General features: G+C 64.8%; 1 protein-coding gene across 3 annotated transcripts in view; it reads left to right on the plus strand.

Annotated features, from left to right (window-relative positions):
- The window catches only part of DPP6 (dipeptidyl peptidase like 6), a 400,214-nt gene that overhangs the window by 368,352 nt on the left and 9,331 nt on the right, over window positions 1–22,531 (plus strand). For all 3 annotated transcript variants that reach the window (XM_054692782.1, XM_037516312.2, XM_037516322.2), the window contains exons 14-18: window positions 84–175; window positions 971–1,018; window positions 2,391–2,509; window positions 14,282–14,329; window positions 20,463–20,561. In XM_054692782.1, the coding sequence (XP_054548757.1) occupies window positions 84–175; window positions 971–1,018; window positions 2,391–2,509; window positions 14,282–14,329; window positions 20,463–20,561 (406 nt within the window). The remainder of the gene's footprint in view (window positions 1–83; window positions 176–970; window positions 1,019–2,390; window positions 2,510–14,281; window positions 14,330–20,462; window positions 20,562–22,531) is intronic.

The following is a 22,531-nucleotide window of genomic DNA, read 5'->3' on the forward strand; positions in this document are numbered from 1 at the left end:
GGCGCCCGCGCAGAACTGTTCTCATTCGGTGCCTGCGCTGACCGCGTGGCCCCCGCGCTGACCGCGTCCTTCTGCGGCTGCAGCCCAACAACAGCAACGACAACATCCAGTCCATCACCTCCGGGGACTGGGACGTGACCAGGATCCTGTCCTACGACGAGAAGCGGAACACGATGTGAGTGTGGGGCCCCCGGTCGGCCCCGGGCGCCTGCGGCCACACTGGGCACAGCACGGAGGGCCCCCCCCGGAACCCTGCCTTCCCGCCAGGCACCTTCCCTTCCTCGTGAACTAGGGCGGGTGCTGCCCAGCCCATCCATGCACCGTGTTGGGGGACGCGCAGACCTGGGCCAGGGATGGGAGGACCACAGTGGTGAGCGTGGAGCCGACGAGTGAGTGGCCCCCACACCATCTCGTTTACGGGATCAGGGCCCAGCAGCTGCTCACCCCAATCCCATGCCCGGAGCAAGGTCCCAACTCAGGGTTCAGTAACCGGATGATGGGAGATGCCCCCCAAACTTCAGGTCTGACCTGCGCGGAGTGTTCTCAGTCCTTACCCCCAGGAGCACCCCACACCCAGGAGCACCCCACATCAGGGGCACCCCATATCCAGGAGCACCCCACACCCAGGACATCCCACATCCAGGGCACTCCATACCCAGGAGCACCCCACATCCAGGAGTACCCCACATCCAGGAGCACCCCACATCCACGGGCACTCCACACCCAGGAGCACCCCATACCCAGGAGCACTGCACACCCAGGAGCACCCCACACCCAGGGCCCCCCACCACCGTCCCTGCTCCTGACAGAGCCCTGGGCTCAGGGCGGAGGCTGGTGGGGATGAGTCCGTGCTGGCCAGTCCCCCTGCTGGCCCCTGGGCCCGGGTCCCTGCAGAGAGGTGTCTGCAGGGGAGGAGCCTGGTGTGGGGCGCCTGGGCCGACTAACCCTGGGCACCCTGCTCTCTTTGCAGCTACTTCCTCAGCACGGAGGACCTGCCCAGGAGACGCCAGCTGTACAGGTGCGCCCCCCACAACACCTGCCAGGGCACCCCACCAATGCCCCCAGTGGCCGTCGGGGAGCTGCAAAGAACCTCCGGCCACAGGCGGCAGCTCAGCCTGGGGAGACGTCCCGGAAGCACCGGGGCCCAGACACGGAGCTTCATGTACTGTCCTGCTTCTGTCACACCTCATCCCTCTTACTCCCTGCGGGGCGGGGGACACTTGACCCCCCTTTAACTGTGGGCTCGCAGGGCCCTTGTGCCCAGGCTCTCCGTGGGGGGACATCTGGCTCAGGGAGAGGCCGGGGACGGGGGACCCCCCCCTCCAGGGCCCAGGGCCTCTGCCAGTGTGCCCACCCCAGGCAAGGCCCGGCCCCCAGAGGCAGAGGCGGGCGGGGGGCCCTGCGTCCTGGAGCAGGTGGGGGTGTGATGCCCGCTCTGTCCTCTGTTTACCTGCCCCAGTCCCTGTCCTCGCCGGGGCTTCTGGGTGCAAAGTGGGGTTAGTCCCGATTTCACCAGTGCACCCCGATGCCGCTCTCCAGGAGGGGGCTGGGGAGAGAGGGGGAGTGGCCAGTTGCTGCCCGCCCCCTCGAGGATCAGGGCCCCAACTCCTCTGTCTCGCATGACACCTGCCAGCCCACGACACGACCTTGTGACGTCACCACTGGGGAAAACTAGGTCTTGGGCCCGAGGCCAGGACAGTGGGGCAGCCGGGGAAGCCCCTGTCTCCCTGCCGGCCATAGGAGAGCGTGTCGGCCGGCCAGTGGGGTCCTCTCAGAGGGGAGCGCTTGCTGGACAAACCGTGTGCTCACTCGTCATCGTCACTGGTGTCCCCCGGGCGGCTGAGATCTGCCCTGCCGCCAGGTTAATGGAGGTGGCCGAGGGAGTGGCCTGCCGGGGCCTCTGCCCCGAGCTCCTGCAGGGCCCCGGGGCCCGCACACCGGGCCTGGCACGCTGGCTGCGTGGAGGAGCCGGCCCCCCACAGGGTGCCCAGGAAGCAGCTCCTGAGCTTTTCCACTCCAGAGGCCATGGCGGGGCGGGGAGGTGGGCGTGGCCAGGCTGGGCCGGACCCCTGCTCCTGCCCCTCGGGGGCACCTTGTTCTCAGGGGACAGCGGCTTGGGAGCATCCTCAGCTCCACTCCGCCCTCCTCCCCGAGCCCCCACCTTGTCACGGGCCAGTAGAGGCCGCCAGGGTCCAGCGCCCCAGCACCGTCTGCAGGGTCCCCTGTGTGAGGAGAGGCCAGGCACGGCGAAGCCCCTGGGGCGGCCGGAAGGAGCTCAGGCCCAACACAGCCTGGCCCGCCCCGGAGGGCGCAGGGAGGGCCGGGCACCGGGCAGAGCTGGTCAGCTGGGTGCTGGCGGGTGGGCGGCGCTCACCCACGTCTCTCCCCAGCGCCAGCACGGTGGGCAGCTTCAACCGGCAGTGCCTGTCCTGCGACCTGGTGGACAACTGCACCTACTTCAGCGCCGCCTTCAGCCCCAGTGCCGACTTCTTCCTGCTGAGCTGCCAGGGTGAGTCCGCCCCGGCGGTGCTGGGGGGTGCCAGGGACGTGCTGGGTCTGGGTCCGGGCCGCTGACGGGCCCTCGCGGGCAGGGGAGGCTTGGGGGCCCCTCTGGAGGGTGTGGGCAGCTCGGGGCTTCCCGCCTGCGCCCCAGGTTCAGCTACCCTTGGCATTATGAGGTAGAACAGCCCTGGGAGCCGGGGAGCCTCCCACCCCGGGGCCCTGCCAGCTGCAGGGGCCACAGGACGCTCTGGTCCGGGAAGGGAAATCCGAATGCGCCCCGGACGGAACCGTCCCGCTGATGGCGGGGAGCTGAGGTGGCTCTGTCCGGACACGGTTCATGGTCACGGGATTCAGGGCCTGGCAGAGGAGGCCGTGCAGGGCCGCGCCGCGGCCTCCTGGGCATCATGGAGCAGCAGGAGACCCGGGGCCGCCCCTATGGGGCCGTCACGACCGCTTCTCGGAGTCTGTCTGACAGGACCCGGCCCCTCCGGCCGGCGACAGCGGCGGGTGGCGTGTCATGGCCGCGGTGGCGGCGGCCTGGGCGGGCTGCGCGTCTGCGTGACCCTGGGTGTCCGGGCGCCACCCTGTGCCGCCGCCCCTCGGGGACCCGCCGTCCGCCCTCAGCCCCGAGACGCGCTCGGCCTCGAGTCCGAGTCTGCTCTGACTTTCTAGCCCTGGGCCTGTGGCTTCCCAGGGTCACCCGTGGTGTTTACGTCTTTACAATCCCTGGTTGAATCTGTGGGCGGCGCACGAGCGCGTAACGTGCAGCCCTGCTCGGGGACTTGGCGCCCGTCCTCTTTAAAAACAGCGGCGAAGCGAGGGGGAGGTTCGGGGCGACGCGGCGTCCGCCTGGCCCGAGCTGGTCTCTGGGCGGACATGGGGCTCGGGCGGCCCCAGGGCTGAGGGCTGCGGCCAGCCTCACGCGGGGCACCCGCAGGACACGCCTGCCGGCCTGGGGGCGGGGAGGGTCGGAGGGGCGTCTTCTCCGTTCTCGTCTGACTTCGGCGTCCGCCCAGCACCAGGCGCCTCAGCTCCAGCCGCAGCGGCCGCGGCAGCCGGGCCCGGGAGGGGCTGCCGACCCGCCCCTGTCGCCGGCAGCCCCGGACCTACGGGACACTTGTCCCCAAGGCCGGCCGCGAAGGCCGCGTGGAGAGACGCAGACACGCAGCGTTGACACCACGCGCGCCCCGGGCGGGCACTCGGGCGGGGCCGCGCTTCGAGGGCAGCAGCGGCGTGACGGGGCAGGCGAGAAATCAGGAACGATGAGCAGAAAAACCAATGAACCTGCGAGCCTTGCTGGATAAACAGGAACGGAACGCTCCGTCACGCGGCGCCGGCGGACTCTCCAGAAGCGACAGTGCTTGTGCAAAGTGAGAGACTGATCCTAGGCGGTTGCAGTGGGCTCCGGGAAGCAGAGCCTGCTGGCGGGAGGCGGGGGTGGGCGGGAGGGGGCTCGGGCCGGCTCGGCGGCTCCCGGTGCCGGGACAGGCAGGGCAGGACGCCCCGGCGCGGGGGAGGCGGCCGCACCCGGACCAGACCGACCCTCACCCCACACACAAGGTCAACTCGAAATGCCTCCGACTGGCCACGCGAGAGCCGGAAGGGCGGCTGGACGGCCTGGGCCTGGCCTCTTGGGGGTGACACCGACGCTCAGACAAGAAAAGAAAAATTAACAAACACCCTGCCCCCGCGGGTGGGATGTGGGCTGGCGCGGCCACTGTGGAAAACAGCCTGGATTCACCTTAAAACACTGAAAGTGGAAATGCCGGGCGACCCCGCTGTGCCCCCCTGGCCTCTGCCCGCGGAGCCTGAGACCATGCCCACCCCCGCACGCCCGGGCGGGCACGGGCCACTGAGGTGTGGCCCCCGAGACGGGGCCTGCCCGCCCACGGGAGGCGCTCAGCCGGGGAGGGAGGAGACGCGGCCTTCCCGGCAGCGGGCGGCGGAGGACCAGGGCGGCCCCGGCGCTTGCAGCGCGGATGTCTGGACAATGGCTCCCAACACCGGCGGACCCCCGTGGACTGGGGGTGCCCAAGGCCCACGGGGCGGGCAGGCAGACGGTCATGGGAAGCCAGGGAAGGTGGTGGGGGAAATACACACATTTTTAAAAAACGGGGAAGAGAAAAAAGTGGAATCAGACCAAACTGAAGCTGGCGCACCCCAGGCCGTGGGCCGGGACCGCTCTGAGGGCTGGGGCTGGGGCTGGGTGCTGGCCAGCGCGCCCTCCGGACCCCGCCCGCACTGCCTCTGGCTGAGTCTGCGCCTCCCTCCGCACGGCTGCTGGGGCGCAGGGGCTCAGCTGGTGAGCGGGGCTTCAGACACCCCTGCTCCTCACTTACAGCTTCCTCACACCGTGCTTCTCCGCCCTCCTCGATTGCCTTAAATCCTTGACCGGCAGAAGCACCCCCGACTGGCAGGAGCACCCCCGGCTGGCAGGGAGCACCCCCTCTCCTCCCATCTGCACCGGCCCCACCCCTGTCCTGCCCGCGCAGCGCTAGGCTGGGTCAGACTCCTGCAGCCTTGGCGGTGCGAGCCATGCTCCTGGGAAGGCTTGAAGGAACTCGGTATATAAACTAGAGTGAAATGTTTCATTAGCATTAAAGTGTTTCACTAGTCCCAGAGGACAGCATTTGCTTTTCGGTTCAATCACAGACAGTAAGACAGACGGGTCAGTTATAAATGAGGAAGGTGGACGTGGACGTTACAGCCGCTGAGGCCGTTTCCGTCCCGCCAAGGAGACACTTCGCGCGGCCCTCGCCGCCCCGTCCCCTCCCTGGGCCCCGAGGGCTTCGCGAGCCTCTTCTGTGGCTTCGTGGCTGGGCCTCTCCCTGCGGGCTCCAGAGCACCCCGGGGCTCCTGGTCCCTGCGCCTGCCGCAGCCTCCGCACAGCGGGAGCCGGGAAGGTGACCGGTGTGTCCGGGAGGCGTGGACACCAACCCGAGCCCGTCCGGAGCTGAGGGCCAGAGCCAGGGAGGGGCCCTTTACCCTGCGCCACTCTGCCCACAGCACCCGGAGGCGCCCGCCCGCCTCTCCCCAGCGCGGGAGGCCTGCTGGGGCATCCGCCGGCCCCTGAGCGCAGCCCGGAGTCGGGCTTTGCTTCGGCCGCTCAGGCCCCGCTCAGGCCCCGCGCCCCGACCCTCCTCCTGCAGATCCCGGGGGACGCGTGTTCCTGGTCAAGCTCACGCTCAACACACAGAGCAGCTTGGCTGAACTATTAGTGCAGTTGACAATTTTCTTTGAAAATCTGACTTCCGGGACTCAATTCCCTCTCCTCCCGCCCTGCCCGCACCCCGGGTTGCTGTGAGCCCCCCCACCGCCCCACCAGCCTCGGCTCCTCCGGCCTCCCCCGGGCTCGGCTCAGCCCTGGCGCCTTTCGCTGGGGTGGGATGGGGAGACGTCTGCTCCCCAGTGCCCGTCGGGGAGAGCTGGAGTGGGGTGCCTGGCCCGGGCAGGTGGGGAGGCTGCCCAGGTGGGCGTCCCCAGCCCCGGAGTCCGCCGAGCGCTGTCTGGAGGGTGCGCCCCACAGGGACGCCTGCCGAGGGCTCCCCGGGCGGCCGGGGCTGGGGTGGGGAAGGAAAGCGTTTGCCTTTGGCTGGTCAGGGACAGGTGGGGGCCGGGCGGGTGCCCCCCGCATCTGCGAGCTCCGGCGCGGGACCCCACGTCCCTCCCCGCTGTGCTCAGCGCACCCCGGCCCGGCCTCTCCCCGGCCCGCGGACCCGCCGTGTGCGCCCTGGCGGGGCCTCGCCACCAGAGGGCGCTGCCGCACCGTGCTGTGTGCCCAGAACTGCCCTGGGGTCCAGGAGTGACCCCAGGGCCGGCGGCTGGTGCCCCTGGAGAGATAAAGAGCCCCAGGATCCCCTGGGCCGCCCTGGGGCCCACGGCCTGGAACGTCCGGCTTGCGAAGTCTTCGAAGGCTGGTACCTGCCAAGCAGGGACTGAGCTCTGGTGGCAAACTTCACCCAGAGGGCGGGAGGGAGCGACGCCTGTGGGGTGCAGTAGCCTGGTAAAGAGGCTTTATGGGACAGGGGGCGGCCAGGGAGGGGCAGCCCAGAGAGGGCGCATCCCAGAGCCTCTGCTGGGCGAGGGCTGCCCGGCGGTGGCCGGGGCAGGCCGGGCTGGGCCGCGCACCTCTGCGCTCCCGGCCGGGAGGAGGCGAACGCGCGCCACTGGCTGGGGCGCAGGAAAGGCAGGGCGCGGCGACGGGGGTGACCAAAGTGCCGCAGGCGCCAGAGGGGAAAGCCGGGTGACTGGACAACTGCGGAGGAGACGAGCCACCGGCCCTTCACCCGGAGGCAGGAGCGACCTCAGGCCCTGGCCGCCCGGTTTACAGTCGGGCATTAGCGCCGCGGCCCGTGCTCAGGATGGACGTTTAGTTTGTGTGAAGCGGCGACAGCAGGACCCGGTGGTGCTGGTGCAATTTCCCCCACTCCACCCACCTCCGACTCGGGGCTCAGCTTCTCCGCTGGCACCCACCCCAGGCCCGAGCCACGCCCCACACCAGCAGCGCGCGGGAGCTGGCGAGGAGAGAGCCCCCAACTAGTGCAGCGTCACTCGCGTGGCCTTCAGGCCTGGTCTGCTCCGCCCGGCTCTCACGCGTGGGGCGGAAAATCTCATCGCGGCTACATCATTGATTTTTATGGAGTGTTTTTGTTTGTTTTTTAAACATTTATTTACTTATGCATGCAAGAGCTGGGGTGCAGGCCAGAGGGGGGGGGTGAGAGGACTCACCAGAGACGGAGTGGGGAGCAGAACAGGCAGACTGACCAAAGACACTGCTGAGGGGAGCAGCGGGGAGACCGGAGAGGTATGCTGTGCCCTGTGGGTTGCTTCCTGGCCAGAGATCGAACCCAGGCCACAGTGGCTGGTATCAGCTTCCTAGTGCTGAGACTAACACCTTGCACCACCAGGGAGGCACCTTTTGTTTGTTTTTTGTTGTCGTTTTAATATTTATTTATTTTGTAGAGCTGGGGTGCAGGCCAGAGGTGCTGGGGTGAGAGGACTCACCAGAGACAGAGTGGGGAGTAAAACAGGAGGATCCACTGAAATCCAGAGCTGAGGGGCTGCGGGGAGACAGGAGGGGTCTGCTGTGCCCTGTGGGTCAGCTCCCTGGCCAGGATCGCACTCAGGCGGCAGCAGTGACAGCCTGAGACTAGCCCCAGCCCCGCCACCCCCGGAGTTCCTACATCATCAGTTTTGCTTGAATTATTCTTAATTGCTCACCGACATGACAAATATCAGCAAGAAATTGGGGGGGATTTTATTTTAACAATAGAAAACCGTGACAGGTTAAGTTCAATGCTAAGCCAGTGTGGGCACATCTGTGGATGACGTGATACACGCCCCACACAGGGGCGCACTCACACCTGGGGCTGTACGCGCCTCCACACTCACCCACACGTGCACACTCGCCTGCATGCACGCCAACATAGAGGCACAGGCACACACTAGCACACAGATGCACAGGAAATGCAAAAGCATGCACATACCCAGGTACACACGCTCACACACACCCACGTGCACACTCAATGTCACATAGCACACACTCAGGTACATATGCACGCACATGCGCATAGTACCTGCATACACACACGTACACAGGCACACACAAGGACACACACCCAAGCACGCACACACACAGTGCTCGTGCACCCCCGTGTCACACACCCAGCTCTCTGCACGTGGGGGCTGGCCACGCGCCCCCACCGGTGGTGAAGCCTCCTGGGACAGTGACCGCCCAGCCCCATCATCTGTTCATCTTTTTCTCATTTCTTTTCCCGTCATTTCCATCCCACAGCAAAGAGAGAAGTCAGCCTCGTCACATTCCCCCAAGATGCGGCCCGCTTGTGAATCTGCTCATGTATTTTAGAAGTGTCTGGCCAGGTCCTTCTTCTACAGGGGCCAGGCCGGGCAGGCCTGTCCCTGCCCCTCGGGTCTGCGGGGCTGGGGTCCAGACGTCCCCACTCCCGGGGCAGCGATACGGCAGCCAGCAGAGAGCGTGGGAGCCGTGGGACAGTCAGAGCCGTCCCGAGGCCCCGCGGGAGGGGCCCGGGTGACTGTGGACTCCTGGGCGGTGGAGCGGGAAGCCGGTTAAAGACCCGCTCGTGTAAACCTCACGGTGTGTGATGGGCCCAGAGCCCTTTCTTCAGAAGGAAATTTACTGGGCTGCCCGATATGGAAATGGCAGCCCTCGGGGCCTCCCGGGAACTCCCTTTGAAAATCTCTGATCCAGTTCTCTTGCCTCGTTTTGCAGATTTAAAAAATGTGGGGCAGAGGGGTGAGGTCGTGAGAAACGTCTACTTGAAGAGAATAAAAGTCAGCTCTGCCCAGCGCCTGAGCGGCAGCAGCGTCTGACTTGCTTAAGGGATCCTGGCAGTGTTCCAGGCAAGGTGCTCTCACCACCGTCCACCTCGGACACTGACAGCCCTGTTGCAGGCAGGGAGCTGACGCTGGGGGGCCTCGGGGTGCAGGTGGGCGTGGAGAAGTCCGGGCTGCTCCAGGGAGGGCCCTAGAGGCCAGTGAGTCCTGTAGGCGGGTTCTCCATGTACATCAGGGGGCCCAGACCAGCTGAGTAGACTGGGGGGCTGCTAAGAAGTCCTGGCACCCCCAGCCAGGCACCGGGGAGGGGTTGGGACTCACGCTGTGAGAAGCACTGGGCTAAGGACAGGCTGTGAGCAGGAGCAGACGCCTCCTACGCGTGGGCCCCAGCCGCTCCTCTTGGTGGGGTCATTCCACCCCAGTTCCCCCCAAGAGACACACACCCACACTGTCGCCTGCACACACACCAGCATGATGCACGAGCAAACACGAGCACCCACAGAAGCACGCAAGCAGCCGCGTGCACATGCCCAGTGCCACCGCCCGCACCCTGGGGCTGCATCCATGGTGCCCAGACAGGCTCACGAGGAGAGTGTGCAGGTGCCCGCCCAGGCGTCCGTACGCCCTTCACCTGGTCTGTGGGAGAGCGGGAGGGTTAGCACAGCTGTGGCAGCCTGGCCCTAGCCTGCCACGTCCCAGGGCCTCAGCCAGTGCGGCGCGGTGGAGGCCCCGGGGTGGGTCCTGGTGCCTGGGCATGAAAAAGTGCTGCCAGGTGCAGCCGAGTCTCCCCAGACTCGCCTCCGGCGCAGATCGCGCACTGTGCCCACTTGGGGAGGGGGAACTCCCTTGCGTGCTCACTGGATCGCAGCGCCTCAGGGGAACGGGGGGTGTTGGGAGGACAGCAGCTAATCAGCGTCCTCTCAGGCCTGTCCACCTATTAGCCGAAGGCAAGGCTGTCCAGGCCCCGGCACAGCTGTGAATGTGCCGCAACCCCCCAGCGCCCAGGAAACAGCTGCAGAGCGCCCCCCCCACCACTGTCCCGCTCCTGGCTGGGGTGCATGGGTCATTTGAATGACCAGGCAGGAAAGCAGAGAAAGCCAGTCTAAAGCTTTGATGATGATGCCTCTTATAAGATTCATGAGTAATGGGCCTCCCCGGTGGCGCAGCGGTTGAGCACTGGGCTGCGAAGCTGCCCGCAGCCTCTACAGCGCCGGTTTGATCCCTGGCCACCGGGTAAGGGTCCCACATGGCACGCAGACCCCTCCTGCCGCCCGCTGCTCCCCTCAGCAGTGTACTTCCGTCCTTCTGCCTGCTCTGCTCCCCGCTCTGGCTCTGGTGAATTCTCTCACCCTCCCGCGCTTCTGACTGTACCCAGTGCTTGTACAAATAAATAAATAAATCTTTAAAAAAAAATTCATGAATAAGGGGGCCTCCCTGGTGATGCAGGGGTTAAGATGCAACCTATGAAGCTGTCCACAGCCTCTGCAGCACGAGTTCCATCCCCGGCCAGGGAGCAACCCACATGGCGCGGCAGACCTCTCCTGTCTCCCCGCTGCTCCCCTCAGCAGTGTACTTAGGTCAGTCTGCCTGTTCTGTTCCCCGCTCTGTCTCTGGGGAATCATCTCACCCACCCACCCCGCACCTCTGGCCTGTACCCCAGTTCTTGCATGCATAAGTAAATAAATCTTAAAAAAAAAAAAAGATTCATGAGTAGAAGGACTCCTACTTGTTTAGAATGAGTTTAGAGTCCCCTTTTAAATGTTACAAGATCCCCCCAAAAGTCTCTGTGTGCTGAAGACATGTCAGTGCGCCCCGAGCGTCCTTGAGGAACCCCAGATAAACTACCCAGCCAAGGCGCCAGGAAGCCCCAGGCTCACTGTGCACCGGGGGTCTCCTGCCTTTTTTATCTTAGGCAGAAGTTCATTCTGACTTAGGTGTTTTCCTAAATTATCTGTCAGTTTGGGAGGAAGAACAGCAGTTAATCAGCGTGGTGACCTCAAAATCTGCATGGTTGGTGGACCCTGTGGGCAGAGGCGCCAGGGCCCAGGCAGAGCCCAGCTCCCGCGCCAGGTGGCCGAGACTCGGGAGCCCACTTCCCCGGGACAGGCTGACCTGTGGCCAGATCCGCGTGGTTGGAAGGGTTTGGCCATAATTAAGAGATTTAAAACTATGCATAGACGCTCCTTTCTAACCCTTGTTTTATATCATTTTTGTATTTATTATTTTCTCTCTGGCTGTTCTATATATTAAGATAGAGGTGCAGGTGGCACAGCTGTCCTATGTGTCTCATAAAAAAAACTCGGTTCAGCTCCTGGAACTGCAAACAGCCACTGAGCAGACACTGAGAGAAAGGGCGACTCAGCGCCAACAGCCGGTGGCCCTGCACTCTCCTCAACGGGGCCCCGGGAGATGGTCGTGAGGGGTTTCCGTGGCTTAGTTTCAGTGTGCCGCCTCGCGTGGCGGGGCAGGTGCACCTCGGGAGGGGTCCGTCTCCCTCCGTCAACCTCTTCGGCACTTTGGACACAGCACTGTGCCCAGAGGTGGCACCGGCCTGGGGTGACACACAGACTCCTGGCCCAAGGATGTTGGGGTGAGTGTGAGCGTGTGTGTATTCTGTCTGAGGTGCGGCGAAGCTAGGCAGGAGCCATTATACCTTTAAAAAGTTGTAATTAAAAAGAAAAAGAAGACCATCGTTATTTGCAGAAGACGTGAAAATACACATAGAGCCACTAAGGACTCCACTGAAAAACTAGTCAAAAAAAGTATCGGTTCGACAATGTGGCAGGTTATAAAACCAATATGTAAACAATGAGATAGGAGAGAGGGGGGTTAAGAAAGTAACCCCATTTATGATGACACCAAAACAGTTAAATACGAGGGATAAACCTAGCAAAGGAGGCGAAGGACCTATATGAAGGGAACATTGGTAAAAGAAGTGGACGAAGACACAAAGACGTGGAAAGACACTCATTCCCTGATCATGGATTGGAAGAAACAACTTTGCAAAATGTCCATCTTATCCAAAACAGTGTACAGGTTCAATTCAATCCAATGAAAAGTTCTATGGCATTCTTCAAAGAAAGGGAACAAATAGTCTCAGCGATCCTGACAAAAAAGGAAAAGACAAAGAATGTCAGCATCACACTGCCAGGCTTCAAACTGTACTGTAAAGCTATAATAATTAAAACAGCATGTACTGGAACGAAAACACACAGAACAATGAGAGACCCCAGAAATAAACACAAATCTGTATAGACAATTCCTCTTCAACAAAGGAGCCAAGAGTATACGCTGAAGCAAGGAAATCCTCTACAATAAATGGTGATGGGAAAACTGGTCAGCCACATGCAAAATAATGAAACTAGACCAGCGGGGTGACAGGCTGCATTGCATCGCGGGCACGCCACCACACAGGGAGCTGTGAGTGCACACCGGGACGCAGAAACACACTCTGCAAATGTAGCGGAAATAAATACTGCCTTGAAGATGATTATTACCTCTGGTATAGGAGCAGGCTCAAAACTGTATTAGGTTTTATTTTTGAAATAACTAAAGCAACGTGATCCTACGTCAAGATTCGACAAAGCTGCAGGTTGAAATTGTGTCTGCTACGGTTTTTCATTTCTATGTTTAAATATTTGCTTACGTGTAAATATCACCACATAAATGTACTGTAGGCTATTTTTTAAAAAATTGTGGTTCCTTCTAGGAAGAGGGGGGAACGGTCTACTGCTTGCCAACCTGCCCCTCCCTCAAGTGTTCGGGTTTTTTCACAAACACGTATCAGAACGAGAGAAGCGGGTCAGCGGCTCCCTCGCCCTGTGGCGGGGCCCACCCTCCAACCTGTGTTCTCGCGTCCATAAGATGTGGCAGGTAGCACGGGCCTCGGTGCGTCTGCGAGGGTCAGGGATCACTCGGGGTCAGCCTCCAGCGGGTGCCGTCTGCACAGGAGGCCCTGGATCGTCGTTGTGGACCTTGTAAGTAAGAATGTGGGGCAGGCCCTGTCGGCAAATTCACTCACCCTGAAAGGAGCAGGGGAAGTCGGTGTGCGGTCTTCGTTTCTCAGGAACTGGTCTGCTCTTCTACGTGAGCCCCCTCGGGGGAAAGTGGATCGTCAAGCGTTTGATAACTCACCCCACAGCCAAGGCAAGTGCCGTGCCTCCGGGTGGAGAGGTGTAGACGCCCAGATGGCCCGCCGGTTCCTGGGAGGCCGCCAGGCAGAGCCGCGAGGGACGCCCGCACTTGAGTTTCAGGGGCCAACAGGGACCTGCTAGCAGGATGCGCCGTGGCCTGCGCGGGCGTCTGCATTAGGAAGCACAGCCCGTCTGAAGTGCAAGTGCGAGGGCCGCGTGCTGGGGCGAGCCCGCGGCTGGGTAAATGGGAGGGGCGCATGGGAAGCCCCCCCACGCTGGGTGCTGTCTGTTCCAGGCCCTGGGTGAGGAACAGGCATCTGCCCCAGGGCCTCGGCTGGCGGAGCCCAGAGTCAGTCTCAGCTCGCTTGGGGTGTGGGGTGCTCTCGTCGGCCTCTCGGTGGTACCAGGCGCCTCTGCTGTTCGGCCACGCCCTCTCCGGGTGTTGACCAGGACGTGCAGTCCGCATCCTCTGCAGAGGGGCCTTTAAGCCGGCCCCTGGCGGGGTCCGCATAGCTCTCTGGCTGGCGACTCAGCCACTCGCCTTACGGCCCCTCAGAAGGGTACGGGAAGTTCTGAGTGACCCCCAGGAATCCAGGCATCTCCCTGCCCAAATGGTGTGCGCACAATCTTGCATCAGAGCCCCCAAGACCCCAACAGGAGCCAGGAACAGACAGGACCCCTGGCCTCAGGAGCCCCACAATAGCTCTATCGCTCAGCTGCCTCCCCTGCATCTCCCTGACTCCCACACCCTGCCCCCGTTTCTTCTCCATGACCCCCCAGGATGGAAGGCGCGTCCCCTCTGCCCTTGCTGTGTGCTTGTGGCCGCACACTCAGCACCCCCGCCCCCAGGAGCACAGAGCCAGCGCTGTCCTGGCCGCTGCAGGAGGCGGCAGTGAGCAGACAGTCCCAGGGTTGCCCACCTAAGCCCAGAGTGTACGCTCCAGGGCCAGAGAGAGCGGCAGGGAGCAGTGCCACGGAGACTCAGGCCTGCAGGCGGCGGTGCCCATGGCGGGGAGGGCTGGGGCAGAGGCGGGGACCAGGCGCTTCTCTGGAGGAGTCGCCCCCACAGGAGCCGGGTCTGGAAAAGTCACCAAGGACGCGGGCTGGCGGGGTTTTCCAGAACCCGGCAGAGACAGCGTGGGTTTGTGTTGGTTGTAGCGTGAGGTTGTGTGGACGCGAGCCGAGCCACCTCGGTCAGCGGCGCTTTCTGTCTCGGTGACCTGGGTCCGAGCCCCAGCACCGGCCCCTCTGCCGGGCTGCAGGCTGGGCTCTCCCCGCTGAACTAACGCCCTCTCTTCCTTCTCTCCTGGCCTCTCCCCTCCCCGACGCAGGCCCGGGCGTCCCCACGGTGACCGTGCACAACACCACGGACAAGAGAAGTAAGTGCCGTTTGCTCTTTTCTTAAATCTTCCTGCAACTCGGGAGCAAGGGCTTGGGGAGCTCTTTGGAATAGCCCGGTCTGTGCTCTCTGCTGGAGCCGGAGCGGCCCTTCCAGCAGCCAGGAAGAGCCCGCGGGCCGCCAGGAGCTGAGGGTCCCCCGGCGGCCCTGGCTGGGGCCTCGTCAGCAGCCTGGGGCGGAGCGGGCAGTGCAGGCTGAGGCTCCCGCCAGGTCTGCAGAATCCTCCTGGCCGCTCGCCGGCACCTGGGCCCCCGGGGCACCCAGGACTTGCGGCTTGTGGGCCCGGCGCAAGGACTTCATGCCCAGTCCCTGCAGTGCTGAAGCTTCTCAGCCATGGGGGGTGCAGCCCTGTTGTGTTGAAGGGACCCCGCGCAGCTGACACGTATTTGTCAAAGGAGAAGTAGGAGGCAGAGAGCTGCCGCCGGGCTCCCTGCCCCACCCTGGCCCCAGGAATCCATGCCCTTCCCTCCCCCAGCCCCCTGCTCGACCCCTGCGAGAGGGTACCCCGGAGCCTGGAGCGCTGGCGAGGGGCGGTGGGCTGAGGAGGCCGGCCCGCTGCTTACACACTGGTTGGAAAGTGGATGAAGTGCTCAAGAGTAGATGAAATAGATTTATTTGAAGGACAGTATCTTTCGGAACAGCAGCCCAAATGATGTTAATGTTTTGCAGAAGGAATACATGTATTACGTTGATATATAACAACTAATTATTCAAAATTCAAAATGAAAAGGTAAGTCATGATAAAATCTGAAATAAGTAGCTTTTCTAGGTCATCAAATGAAGGTTAAAAAGCCCAAAAATATGTGCCCGAATGGAAACACACAAACCCACCCAAACATGCGCCGGGAAGGGAGGGACAGGGCGCCTCGGGAAGTCCCGGTCCTGCTCCTGCTGCTCCCCTGGGGGTGCTGGGCTCCTCGGGGGTGACCCATGCCCGCTGAAGAGAGGAAGTTGGGGTGCTCTGAGGCCCAGAAGTGGCTCTATCACCTCCACAGGCCAGACGCCCTGGGGGCCCAGCTGGATGAGGGGGGCGACCCCGAAGGAGGGCCGATGGGGCAGAGGTCTCCCGAGGGGCCCGCAGGCCCTGGCTGCCTCGGCCGCGCCTGCAGGGAGCCAGCTCCGGCAGAGACCGGGCTCTTCTCTTGCGTGGGCTGCCAGAGCTGCTTCTCGGCGTCCCCTGGCCAGGGGCTCCGCGACGCCCGGGGGCACCCGGAGGACAGGGCTTCCCAGGGCACAGCCCCACCACCCTCCCTGCTCCCGCCTGGGTGCCAGGCCACCCGCACCCCCCTCCCGAGACATGAAGCCACCGTCCCTGAGTCTTTAGTGGGTGCCAGACCCTGGGCCTGGTGACAAACATAACACCCCCTTCTGCTCCCGGCGTCTTGGAAACGGGACCAAACAGCCCCCCATGGCTCTTCCTGCTCGCGGAGGGCAGCGCCTGCTGGCCCCCACACCCGACAGCCCGGACCCTGCTCCCCAGTTCTGACTGCTCAGGAGCAAATAATCCCTATGGGAAGAGAAAGTGGGAAGTGGTTTCTTTTTTTTTTAAGATTTTTTTATTTATACAAGCACTAGGGTGCAGGTCAGAGGCGCGGGAGGGTAAGAAACCTCACCAGAGACAGAGCCGCGAGCAGAACAGGTGGATCCACTGAATTCCACTGCTGAGGAGCGCAGCGGGGAGACAGGAGAGGTCTGCTGCACCATGTGGGTAGCTCCCTGGCCGGCCGGGAATCAAACCTGAGCTGCAGAGGCTGCGGACAGCTTCACAGCGCGGTGCTCAACCCGCTGCGCCACCGGAAGTGGTTTCTACAAGGGCAAGAGGGAGGGAAAAATGGCAAGAAAAAACAGTGAATCTTCTGCGACCTCAGGTTTCTCCAATGATCAGTGGCCCGTTGGGCGTCCTCGACCCCTACCTGTCCCGTTGGGCATCTTCGACCCCTACCTGTCCCCTTGGGTGTCCTCGACCCCCACCTGCCCGTGAACACCACTGCAGCCGTAGGTGCCAGGCACGGGGGCGGCCCAAGGAGATAGTGTGACTGGCCAGTCGCTGTCGAGCAGGACCCCCAGGCTGCCCGGGGTCCACCCTGCAGCCTCTCCATCCAGCCCACCCTGCCTATGGAGCAGCCCAGTGCCCCCTCGGCCACCGGCAGACAGGGTGAACCCCCACGCCCTGAGCACAGGGAGCGTCTGAGGTGCAGACTCTGCAGGTGCTGCTGTCGCTGGGGGAGGGCTCAGAGCTCCACGCTCTGCCACAGGAAGCCGTCAGAGCAGCACCTAGGCAGGGGACAGGCCACCCCAGGGTGGCCCTGCCTCCTCTGCGCTTGTCCTACTGTGAGCATTGTAGGTCACAGGCCCCAGCCCAGAAAAGGATGCAGTTCAGGGTGCAGGACAGAGGATGAGGCCTCGGGGGCCGGGTAGGGCCACTGCCTTCTGGGGAGCAGGTGCTGGGGAGGGGGCTGCTGCAGCTTCTCTCCACACTGACCGCGCCTCCCCCTCCCCGGGCCCCGCCTCTCAGTGCAGACTCCCACTCGGACTCCAACACGAGCTGGTGAACCCGATGTGCGGGGGCACTGTGGTCTCTCCAGCCCTGGGGAGTGGCCCCGCGGGGGGCCTGCTCTGGCCTAGGCCCATCCTGGCCGTCAGGTGACCCAAGAGGGCCTCACAAGAAGGGAGGGTTTACGGACCTGGCTGTGCCCCGTCTGCCTCCACACTGTCCCCCCTCACCCGCCCAGCCTTGCCACCCTGGGTGGGGTGGCTGCCCCAGCTCGCCAGCTCGTGCTGCGGCTCTGAGGCCTCACTCCCAGCCAGACGAAGCCAGGCCCAGCCCTCTTGAGGGCTTTGCACACAGCCTGTCGGGGCACCCCCCAGATCGTCCAGGAAGAGAGAGTGGGTGCCCACCGTGCAGACCCCGGGGGCCAGGGCTCCTGGCCTGGAAGCTGTGGTCACCCGCCCAGCTGACCTGACTCGGTGCCAGGCCCCAGCGGGGCCATCCGCTGAGCTTGGGCTGGGTCAGCAGGAGCGGTGGCGGCAGGGCCGTCTGGGGGAAGGAGCTCGGGAGGCCCGCGTCTGGGCGGGGGAGGGGGGGGCAGAGCCGGGAGGGCCAGCGAGGCCTTTCCGTCTGCTCCTCCTGCCCTGAAAGGTGAGGCTGCGGCTTCAGGGTTCTTTGTCCTGCCTTGCCCCTCCCCCGCCCTCGCGCGCCCGTAGAAAATCTTATCCGCACACGGCCTGCGGGGGTTCCAGATGTGACTCTGAATTATTTAAAAGCCGTTTCCCTAAGACCGTAATTATGGTTGGGACCAAAAGACCCTCATTTGGTGCCTGGGCATTCAAGCGCCTGGGACAGAAACACCAACAGCGCCGCAGGTAACGCTCTGCTCGGGTGTAAATAAGGGAAGAGCCGCCGGCCTGGCGGGCAGCCGGGCCCGGGAGAGGCCATGGGGGCGGGTTCCAGGGTTGTGTGGCCAGCTGGTGCCTAGCGCCGCCCAGGACCCGTCCCCAGGACCCCTGAGTCACCAGCTGCAGGGCTGCTTCTGTGACACCCACAGGCCACTCTCCCACTTCCTCCAGCCGAGTTCTAGAAAGAACCAAACCACCTCCTGGCTCTTGGCTCAGGGCAACTCTGCCTTGAGAGTCTACCTGAGGCTGCTGGGAGGCCCTGCCTGGGCCCCGGCCCGCCTGCCCGGCCCACCCACGCTTCTGTCCAGCACCTGCCTGCGTGGAGGAGGGGAGAGGGTTGGGGCGGAGGCAGGTGGCTGCAGCCTCCTCAGCTGAGCATGCATCTGGAGAGTCTTCTAGACCAAGGCTTCCCGCACGGGCCGCCCCTGAGGGAGGCAGTGTGGCCAGGCTGGCAGCCCGCTCCCGCCATGCCCAGGCCCGGCACGCTTGGCAGGTGAGCTGGCGTGTGACTGACACAAGCGGGGGCACATGCCAAGAGCAGGTGCCACACGTTCCAGGGAGGGGGGCAGAGGCCAGAGGGCGCAGGGCAGCCCCGGGGGCTGTGCCTGCGATGCCCCCTCCCGGCCCACACGAGGACAGCAACCCCTGCCTGGCCCAGCAGCTGCCCGGTGGTGCCAGGGCCAAGGGCCCACGGCGAGCCTCCTGAGTGGCCTGACTCCACGTTGCTTAGACTCTGGCTGGGGAGAAACAGACAAAAAGCAAAAAAATAGCAAAGGGAAGAATTATCACCCAAACGGTGGGACAGGAGATGCTCAGAGAAAAGCAGCAGCCTGGTGGCCCCACGGCCGGGACCTGGCCGAAGTCTGGAGCTGGAGCTCCTGACACGCCAGGTGCGGGTCCCCGGGGAGCACAGGGCCGGCAGCCCGGACCTTGCCCGAGGCCCGCCCCTCGCTCGCGGAATCGGGCCAAGGGAGCCGGCCGCGCTTGTCTCCGGGTCAGTTGCCTGTCGGCCTCCGTTGGGATCTGGTCAGTCGTGTCCCGAAATTCAGCCGAGCCCGAGTGCACCAGCCCCGGAGCCCCTGGGCCCTGGGGACGTGCGTCTGGAGCAGTGGCCACACCTGCACGGGCCTGGGGAGCGGCCGCCTGGCAGGCGTCTGCTCTGCGATCTCACTGTCCCCATCTGATAATAGCTAATTCCGCCAGATATTAGAGGGGCCCCCATTTAATTAAGGAGTGGCCGTTTGTATGCTCCAGACTGGAGGTCCCCGAGGCCCTGGAGTCAAAAGAAGGGTCCTGGGGGGACATGCTAATCTGCTCTTATTTCCTCCGCGGAGCTTCTGCCCTCTTTGAATGCAATTATGGGAACAAATAAAATGGCTTAAGTCAACTCCCCCGGGTGTCAGCCAGCTCTCTGCTGATAAGGCCAGTTGTGTGGGCAATCATTAAATGAGGAATCTAATATTTAACTAAATGTAATCGTCTGTGGCTTGGGTGCCTTTCTGTGAAGGGCGGGATTTCAATAAGGGGGGCGAGATTCTCCGAGGCTGGGGTGCCGCAGTGAGAGGGGGAGCCGGGCGCCCTGCCTCTGTGGGGTGCCGCAGTGAGAGGGGGAGCCGGGCGCCCTGCAGGCAGAGGCAGTGGCGACGTCCCGGGGGCACGTCCGTGTCCCCCAGCTCTGGCAGGACCGGCCAGAGGGGCCGCCCAGCGTGGGTCCTGCGCATGGAGTGTGTCCTTCGGGTCAGCGCTGGGGCTGCGGGAGCCAGAGGGGCGCGCGCCGCTGCGGGCCGGGCAGCTGTGTCCAGCGCCCTCGCAGTTTGAAACCGGGCCGCGTGGGCCTGGCCTCCAGTGGACCACGCTGGCCGCGCGCCACAGCCTTCCTCCTGCCGGCGAGGTCCCCGCCGGCGCCCCAGCCCGGCCTCCCGCGCGTCCGCCCGCACCTGCGCCCCTGGGCTCTCGCCCGCCAGGCCTCCGGGGTCAGGCTTCCGGGCGCCCGCAGGACCCGCAGTGGGGCCGGGCCGCGTGGAGGAATCCGCGGCTCCGGAGCTGGCCGGAAAGCATCCGCCCGAGCCGCCGAGCCCTTGCGGGGCCGCAGAAGGCGGGGAGGGGCCGGCGCGGGAGCTCGGGGCGCGGGCCGGGCAGCAGAGCAGCGGCGCGGGCAGGGCCTGCGGGCCGCTGGGGCCGGGCTGGCCGCCGGGAGCAGCTGGGAGAGCGCGCCCGGCCTCGCGCCGGACCCCGCCGTGGTGGCCACGGGGTCCGCAAAACCACGTGTCCACCACGGCCAGGGCGGGCAGAGCACCGCCCCCAAGAGGCGGGGGCGTGGCCATGAGCCCCGCCCACCCAACAGGCCCGCCTGCCAGTCTCGGCCCCGCCCACTCGGCAGGCCCCGCCCGCCCAGCACCGCCCAGCCTGCCTTCTCAGCCCCGCCCATTCCGCTCGGCCACGCCCACCGGTCTTGGCTCGCCCACCCAGCACGGCCCCATCTGCCTGTCTCGGCCCCGCCCACTCAGCTCGGCCCGCCCACTCGGCAGGCCCCGCCCACCCACCGCAGCCCCGCCTGCCTGTCTCAGCCCCGCCCACTCAGCTCGGCCACGCCCACCGGGCTTGGCCCGCCCGCCGCTGCCCGCCCACCGCTGGCCGGGGCTTGCCCGCGGGCAGAGACGGCGCCCCGACGGCGCCCCGGAAGCCCGGCCTGAGGCGCCCGCCTCTCTCTCCTTCAGAGCTCTTCGACCTGGAGACGAACGCGCACGTGCTGCGGGCGGTCAGCGACCGGCAGATGCCCCGGGTGGAGTACCGCAGGATCGAGGTGGACGACTACAGTGAGCGCCTGCGCCCCGCGGGCCGGGCCCCCGACGGCGGGCTGGGGGGCGCCCTACACGGGGCGGAGGGAGGGCTCTGCGGCCTGGCTCCCTCCGGAGCACCCAGCCCTCCGCGGCCCTGTCCACCCGCCCTCCTGCACCGCTGCCCAGCTGCTCCGCGGCCTGCGGGCGCCCAGCCCGGGGCGGGAAGCCCAGACCCCGCGGGGGAGGGAGGCGCGGTTCTCCTGGCCCCAGCGCTCCCTGCACGCGCCCGGCCCGCCTGGCTGCCCCCCGGTCCTCGCTGCCACCAGCCACTGACCCTTGGGCACCTCAAATGCAAAGGCCCGGGACAAATCTCTCCATTGCCCAGCAGCCTGCCCCCTCCAGACCGTCGGGCTTCTGAGAGCCCTCTCGCTCCGGGCTTCAGATGCCTTAGGGTTCTAAGCGCCAAGATGCCCTCCCCCCGCCATCTCAGCGGTGGGGTGGGCTCTATCCTGGCTCACTCAGCTGCTGGGCAGCAGCACCAGACCGTTCACGGAAGAGGGTCCATGGGCAGGAGCGGGAGGACTGACCAGTGATGCCTGAGCGGAGGATGGGTGTCTTGGGCCCCTGGGCCCGCTCCCCAGGCCACTCCCAGCAGGCAGCACCTCATCACCTGGCGGGAGAGCCCTGGCGCCCGTTAGCACGTGTTAGAGGGGACGCGGGGTCCACATTGCACTCACCCCAGGGAGCAAGGTCAGCTCCACTAAAACCGTGGGTACGGGAAAGCCATAGCCTCAGGCGGGGGGGGGGGGGTCCCTCCATCCCCAGACTCAGCTGTGGTGGCACTGGACCCAGGGGCCTCAAGGCTGCCCCTCCATGAGTGGGATTGAAGAAGGGGAGACTGAGGAACAGGGACACCCACAGCCAGCCCTCGGGAGGCGGGAGCAGAAAGGCCAGGCAGGACGTGAGGACGCAGGAGGACCTCGGGCCCCGACGCTGATGGGGAGACGGCGTGAGGCCCAGCGGAAGGTCTGCTGGACTGGAGCAGGGGAGCGCTTGGGTCTCCGTGAGGACAGAAGCCAGCTGGTAGGGGCCGCGACCCTCGGCCTGCGCCGGGCGTAAGCCGGAAGAGGCCCGTCCGTGTGCCTGTGCTCGGCGGCGGCCCTCCCTGTGCTGGCGGCGTCTCTGCAGACCTGCTCTGGGCAGGTCAGGCTGGAGAAGAGTCAGCGCGACTCGGTGTTCCAGCCCGGGGAGGCCGGCTAGCCCCACGGCATCCTTGCTGCCCCGGCCCCCCTCGGAGCCCGCGCTCCAGGCACCCAGACTGCGCCCACCTCACCGGATCCTCACACTAACCAGATGTTTGTTTTGTGCTGTCCTCTTTGAGGAAAGAAAACACGATGATTTGAGATGCGTGGTGGATGGGTGGGTGGCGGATGGATGGTGGGTGGGTGGCAGGAAGGAGAGGCCGGAGGGATGAGCAGCTTGCACATTTGGTCCAGTGCCCTGTACCTGCAGGATCAACCTCCAAACCTCAGAACAGGCTGCGTCACTTGAGAGCCCAGAGCAGAATGGAAACACGGGAGTGTCGTTCACCCTTTATTAGCAGAGTCTGAAGCCAAGCTCGGGGCCTGGCACGGGCTGTACCCACAGCCGGACTGCAGGCTCCTGCCCCAGCCCTGCGCACCCACCCAGGGCCCACCCCAGCCCCTGGTGGACAAGCTTTCTGGACCCTTCCCCAGTTTTCTTAGAGCTAGAGGCCAGATGGTCTTCTTCACAGGATGCCTTCCCGCCCCGGGGGCCCCAGTCCTGCCTCCCCATGCACCCCCACTCGGCCCTCCAGCAGCTTCCCGGGCCCACGGCACCTCCCCAGACACGCAGGAAAGGGCCTCCGGGCCGCCCCACCGAGGGTTCTGGTCTGCTGAAGGTGGCTTGACCGAGAGGCGCTGGAGGCGAGAGGGAGCCGGGTGTCCCCCCCAGGCTGTTTTCCAGTGGTGTTGTTTTTCCATTTC

The sequence above is a fragment of the Talpa occidentalis genome, unplaced genomic scaffold (assembly GCF_014898055.3).
Source record: "Talpa occidentalis isolate TD23 unplaced genomic scaffold, MPIMG_talOcc4v2.1, whole genome shotgun sequence".
In the NCBI taxonomy this organism is placed as follows: domain Eukaryota; kingdom Metazoa; phylum Chordata; class Mammalia; order Eulipotyphla; family Talpidae; genus Talpa; species Talpa occidentalis.